The 7,029-nt window shown below is 38.4% G+C and overlaps 1 protein-coding gene across 1 annotated transcript; it reads right to left on the bottom strand.

Annotated features, from left to right (window-relative positions):
- Positions 1-262: 262 nt before the first annotated feature.
- On the bottom strand, positions 263-6,497 carry LOC311282279 (lumican). Its single transcript, XM_084395958.1, has 4 exons — positions 6,411-6,497; positions 5,406-6,039; positions 3,650-3,967; positions 263-455 (listed from the first exon to the last, which is right to left on the bottom strand). Exons 2-4 carry the CDS (start codon positions 6,025-6,027, stop codon positions 304-306), a joined length of 1,092 nt encoding a protein of 363 aa, XP_084252084.1. The 5' UTR covers positions 6,028-6,039; positions 6,411-6,497; the 3' UTR covers positions 263-303.
- Positions 6,498-7,029: the final 532 nt, after the last annotated feature.

The following is a 7,029-nucleotide window of genomic DNA, read 5'->3' as shown; positions in this document are numbered from 1 at the left end:
ACATTTGAAGCGAAGACTACGACAAGGCACAAGACTTGCACTGTACATAAAAACAAAGTATGGCTGCCCATATACAGTAAATCCTGAGTAAAATCATATCAAAACATTATAAGATCATTTACAACATGCTTATTCAAAACACCTTGAATACTGAGCAGTTCATTCTGCTGTCATGCTTTCTAATGCAGACTAAATATACAAATTATGTTATATTATAATATAATATATTATTGCATGCTATTTTAAAGCCTATGAAAGCATGAAAATGTAGAGCTGCTCGAGGCGATGCCTGTTTTTATTAGATCAAATATAAATGTTATGGAGGACTCGTAGGCAGAACACCCAATCAGGAGGCAGCTTGTGGTACTCCAGTTTATTACCGTCCAACCTCAGGATCTTCATACGTGAATATGATGTGGGTCCTACTGTCCTGCAGAGACTGCTCACGTTGAACGCTGGACAACACAACAGGAAATATATAGCAGAACAGATTGATTGTTGTAATTTAGTTGCCGTGTAGTCTTTTTTAATGTTCATGTCACATGATTAAACATAAATAGATTTGTTTGATATTATCTTATGGTTAATCAGTTTGGCAGTAGTAGTGTTATCATGGCGTTATCATCACTGCCAGAAGGGTATTTATTGATTTATTTTCACATATTACATATTTTAACATTTGTCTTAACTTTCACACTCAACTTTCATAGTAAGCTACTTTATCTAGAAGGCTGTTTTGCAAAAACAAATTGTACTGTTACCTCTTCCACTGTTTACTGTTGACCGAAATAGCAAGACAATGAGGTCAACATATTTGGTGATTAATGTGACGTGCCGTTTCAGAGAATTGCCAGCAGACATCAATCACACACAACAGTCAAACTACAGCCCTCGTAAACAGGAGCTGCTTCCCAATACCGTGTTTCATCCTGGTTTTAGATACTCATTGTGATGGTAGAATAATAGTATCAAAGCTCTAGCTGCTAATGCTAAGGGAGAATCCAAGAACTGAAAGACCATGAGGTGTGTCTGGTGGCATTGAGACTATTCTCAGAAGAGAGAATTGATATGCATTTATAAAGCACTTAAGGTGTGTAACTATTTTTTTTATCTGTTTTTCCAGTCCTCTAGCCTGCAATCCAGCAATAATAATGTTATTATCACATTTTCTGGAAATCTATGTGCAAAACAGGCACACAGTGTCTCCATCCTCAGACTGGAGCCTTTTGAATAGGGCTTGTCAATGCATTTTCTATTACATTCTTTCCATTTGTTTTCTGAAGGTAGATCTGACAGTTTGACAGGCCGTTTAACCTTTTATAACGTCCACTTCTAGGTTATAATATAGCCAACCAATCGTCTCTTTTATCTTTTTCAGTAGTGGCTGGTTAAACATTAGATTATTATAATTCAATTTGAGCTGGTAAACCACTATTAATATCACTATTAGTCAATACATTCTCGATTGCATTCTTTCCATTTGTTTTCTAAAGGATAAATCTGACAGGTTGACAGGTTGTTTAACCTTTTCTTAACCTCCACTTCTAAGTTTTAATATAGCAATTGGCTATTATCTACAGTGGTTTGTTAATAATTAGAATATTATTCTTTACTTTGAGCTGGTAAACCACTGCTAATGGCATGAGATTTCGTTATATGGTTCAAAACAGTAAATCATGACGACTGCCTGAAAAAAAAGAATGTCTGCTGAAGTCTTTGCAGTTGACCAGTGGCACAGCCCTTGTAACTGAGCTCGGCGTGCTGCTGAGGAGGAGGGGGAGAGAACAGAGCGTGCTTTTAGCACATGTGGATTCCTTTTGGAGTATTCACAGATGTTCCCAGACAAACCTTCCTTCTTTCCTTTCTCCCTCCTTCTCTTTCAGCTAACCTACTTTTTCTAGTCACCTTGTGTCTCTCCAGGATGTTTCTGTCTGCAAACACGTTGTGACAAACGCATTAGAGAACGAGAAAGGGGGAAAAGGAAACCAAGAGAGGAGGGAAAGTTTGTTATTTCTCTTCTAAAATCCTCATCACATTTTCCCAAGGCCAGTCCGGTTCTGAATGTTGATTCTCTCGTGCCAGAGATTATTTCATCGGGCCTGAGAACAGCCTCATACCGTAAGACAGGACAAACATTTGAGCAGTTCTCAGTCAAGCTTACAGATTTGTGTTTAGAATCATTTCTGCACTTGGCTGATTTTTAACTCTTTCAGCTATTGACCGAGTTGTCTCGTCTTTCATGAGAAAATGCTTCCCCATCCCAAGACCAGTTTTTTACAGCTTTTCGTATTTTTCACTGTTATAAGGTAGGGGGCGCTATTACACCTCTTCTGAAAGAGTACTGAATCCCCTGATCAAAACACAGGTGAAGAAGATGCAGAAACAAGCAATAACATATGTGATCATATGCATATGTAAAATAATGCGACCATCAACATTAAACAGCATATAAATCAAAACTGCCTAATGTTACTGAATGAAATGTTGACCCAGGACGAGCTATAGGACTGTGAAGCTTTGGGGGTGTTGATGGACTTGATCTACTCCATCTGTTTTTATCATCATTCTGAATCCGATCTGGATGTAGTCTTTGACAAAACCGCAATTTTTCTCAGCTTACCCATATTCAAGTGTTGATAAAAAAGAACACATGAAGCTAGAATAAGGGGGTCTGTTCTTTCTTTATATATATTGCATGGTCAGATATTCATACAACAAAATATTCTGGGGGCCATGAAATATTCGTGAAAAATTATCAAAAATGCTGGCGGGGAACAGCCAACTTTAAAAAATAAAAATAAAAATTCTGGTTAAGAATTTTTAAGATTGTAGCAGACATATAAGCTTGGTTGCTAATTTTTTCACTGCCCAATATTTTTATCTGTAGGCATTACAAGGGACAGCGTTCCCGGCAGATTTGTGCACAATACAAAATTGTACTTAGAATGCTTTTTAAATTCCATTCACAGTTCTCGAATATGAATTAAATCTGATTTAGCAAATACTGTAGCATGCAGAATTGCATTTAAGTTGCAATTTAAGTATACTTAAAATGAACTGAAATTTTGACAAAGCTTTGTAAGTTTAGAAAAAAAATGTTTGAAATACTTATATTCAATAAATGTATAGGCAAAGATAGAAGTATACTTATTTTTCCAGAATACCATTTACTGTTGAATTTCTCAGAATCCATCAACTTCCTTCAATTACAATTCAAATTCCAAAATTCCAGTGTGGCAAATTCAATTGAAATACACATTCCCAAGTAAAACTGAAATTGTGTAGTTTGCCACATTGAAGTGATTTTGTAGATCAAAACCAATCCATTGTTTCCTGAAGTCTGTCAGCACTGCTTTATTTCCACTATAAACATCTTGTCTCTTGAAAATCTGCAGTAAGATTTAAGTGTCATGCTCTCTCTTCTTTTGGAGCAATTTATTGAATCTTTTTTTAATGTAACATTAGCGAGACAATAGCTTAAAAGGTTCTCTGTTTTGTGTCTTGACACAATTATTCTGTCGATGAACTTGGCATGAAAATTTCCTCTGTCACATTGAAATTAAGCAGTGCGGATTTTTCTCAGTGCAGTGCTAAAGAATAAACCTCAGTGTTTTTGTTTGTGTAAAACAGGAGCCTTACATCAACTCACCTTGGATTTGGTTAACCTCAAGGTAGAGGTACTGAAGGGTGGTGGGAACGGTTGGGATTTCTGTCAGCTGGTTATATGAAAGGTCCAGCTCTACCAGAGATGTGAGGTTAAAGGCTCCAGGTTCAAGCCCTTCATTCCTCAATTTGTTGTGTCCGAGCCGTAGGTAACTGAGTCCATTAAAACCATGAAGGCTGTTCTCGGTCAGGCCTGTAAGAGAGTTGTTGGAGAGGTAAAGCTGCTGGACAGATGAAGGCAGATGTTTGGGGAAAGTATCCAGGAGGTTGTGACTGAGATCCAAGAGGTTGAGGCCTCCAAGACCTGGTGAAGTACATGAAAGATAGAGTTAACGGAGTTTACAGAAAGATCAACTTTAATATCAAAGTTTCCTGATGATTTATGTAGGGATGCACAATATATTGGCCTCATATCAGTTATCAGATATTAGAGATTTATTTTTTAATTAATTCATTAATTCATTTTTATCGATATCTGTTGTTGGATATTTGATAAATTAGTGTTTTTTACATGTTGATTACATTTGCCATCATCAAACATTTAGGGCCCTATTTTAACGTTCTGAAACGCAAGTATCAAACACAAAACGCAAGTAACTTTGTGGGCGGATCTCGGGCGCTGTTGCTATTATACCGGCGGGATAAATGATTCTTGCGCCCAGCGCAAATCTAAAATGGGTTGGTCTGAAGTAGCTTCATTACTCATAGGTGTGGTTTGGGCGTAACGTGAAATAAACCAATCAGAGCGTCATCTCACATTCCCTTTAAAAGCAGGCGCGCTTGTTCCATGGCGGATTGCTATTATAACGGCAGATTTGCCAGGGCACGCCAGGAGCGGTTCACAGCCGAGGAGACCGACGTTCTCGTCAGGGCCGTAAAAGACAGAGAAGTTACATTGTATGGGGATGGGAGAAACCCACTCAAATTAGCTTTGGTTAAACAGGCGTATAATAATTTTGGTAAATGTGTAAGCTTAGATTTATGCCTATTTTTTCACATCTTCATGGACACCACAATGATTTCCCTCATGTGGAATATTTTTCCTTGTAATTATGTATGGTTTGCAAAAATGGCAACTGCTGCATCTGTGTAGATGAGAGAAGCCAAGAGTATGCGCGTTGTGCACACGCTACATTATGGCCAAGCATGCGCCCTTAAAATAGCATCTGAATAACGTGCCTCCGACTTTAGACTAGGTTTTTCCTGGTCTGTGGCGGAATTGTTTTCTGAAACTGCAAAATAGTACCAGGGAACATTTGCGCTCTCTTTTCGCTGAACCGCCCCCCGGGCGCGCAAGTTCATTCCTTAATTTACCGACGTGCGTCTGTGGAGGGAAAAGTCCGCTGTGCGTCGGGTGCAAAATAGGAATGATACATGCGTCGGTGTACAAAGTCAATTGCGTTGGGTGCAGGATAGGGCCCTTAAAGTTAATCTTTAAAACTAATAATTTATTAACGCTCTTAAATATAATCTTTAGCAAATCTTAAAATGAATATCCATTTTTATAATGTACATTTATGTTGTGATGCCTACATTCACTTGTAGCATTTATAATAATTGATTTTAGTGCTTAGTAAATTTTTTTTTTGACAAATTGGATATCATTTTAATATATCGGCAATATATCAGTTATCAGCCATAACATTAAAATAAATATCAGCTTATTTGTACCAGCTAAACAGTGCATCTCTACATTTAAGCATTTGAAAGATGTGTTAAAATATATAAATACCAATAAATACCTTTTAAGTCGCTCCCTTCAATAATCTTAAGACGGTTGCCTTGTAACAGAAGTACCGTTAAATTGGCCAGATTTTGGAATGTGCCTGCAGAAATCTTTTCGATGTGATTATATGCGAGTCGCAGTTGCTTGAGTCCGCTAGGCAGTCTGGCTGGCACCTTTGTCAGGTTATTATTGTTTATGAAAAGATTTACCAAGCGGGTCAGATTGGAGAACAACACATTATCGAGTTGCTCACTCAGTAGTTGATTGTGATCCAAGATCAACCAACGCAAGTTGGTGGCATTGGCAAACGCCCCGGATCCAAGGAAAGTAATATTATTCCCTTGGAGGAACAGGTACTGAATGCGGGACGGAAGGCCAGAGGGAAGCTGGTTAAGGCCCCTGTGGTCACAATAAAGGGCCGTTGGCCACTGGATCGGGCAGTCACACTCCAAGGGACAACTTTGTGCGTTCACAGCACGAAACCAGCCCGGATCCATCCGATCTTTCAAAGTCAAAACACTCGGCTCTCCCAAAAAACGGTTGATCCAGAGTGGTACACCTCCATAGTCCAAGTCCAATGTGAAGGCCCAAGTCGGCCCACACACAGAGAGTAACAAAAAAATTGATCTGATATCCATTTGTCCTCCTGCCTAAATGAAACACAAACAGCCTTTGAAAACCCTTAATAGAGTTTATTATTCAAACTAATCAGGAAGCTTCTTCTTGCAGCAATAAATAAAACCTTACACACATACTGTTTAGAGAAAATAGCTTTTCGTGTAAGTTACAGCAGCAATTCCCAGCAAAGCTTTTGCATTCTTGCTTAATAATAATATGTTGAATATAACTTAACATCTATATAATCTCTGTTTCATTATCAGCTACAGTTACTAAACTACTTTCAAGAGCGTCAATGAATATGCAAATGACTAAACTGGTTAAAAATGCTACTTCCCAATAAATTTCTTCCATTCTCTTTCGTCACATGCATCATCTACATATGTGAGAGGAATGTGCATACCTTTCGCCTCTCTTCCGCGGCCAATTTTAGTCAGGAAAGCCTCTGAAAAGGTAGATTTGTCGAGACTATCCCTGTAGATGTTTACGCTGGACACTGAATGGCAACCTGAAGAATTTTTCCCAGCTACTGAAACATTCTTCCATACAGCGTATTCTCACTCCTTTTTTTCCCTAACCTGTCTCGGAAGCCTATGGTTGGAGTCTAACCACTGCACAACATTTGTTAGAAACATGTGTGCTGGCAGCGTAGAAAGGGCAATCTTTACAGACAATGCTGTTGTGATTTAAGATCTTTTGGAATTAATACACATCACATAATGTGTGGATATAAATCCTGTTTTTGATTTATTGTGACTTGTTTCTTCAAAGCTTGATAATGTATAATGCACAACTGATGTTAAATCATATGTCAATGCTTATGCAAACCATATACTGTTACATAAACAGCCTGCAGCCCGCTGACTGATGAACTGTAATATCACGTCATTGAGCCTGTGAGAAAGAGGAGTATGTTTGAAGGCAGTATATTTTCTCTTTGCAGCTCTGGAACATCTAGCACAAAGAGCAATGGTTACAGTCAGACAGCTGGAGGGGGCCTGGGGAGCCAAACAGACCTTGTG

Source organism: Rutilus rutilus (assembly GCF_951802725.1).
Source record: "Rutilus rutilus genome assembly, chromosome: 22".
NCBI classification, from domain to species: Eukaryota; Metazoa; Chordata; class Actinopteri; order Cypriniformes; family Leuciscidae; genus Rutilus; species Rutilus rutilus.
Note: the sequence above shows the minus strand (reverse complement) of the source record. Positions and strands in the feature narration are given on the sequence as shown.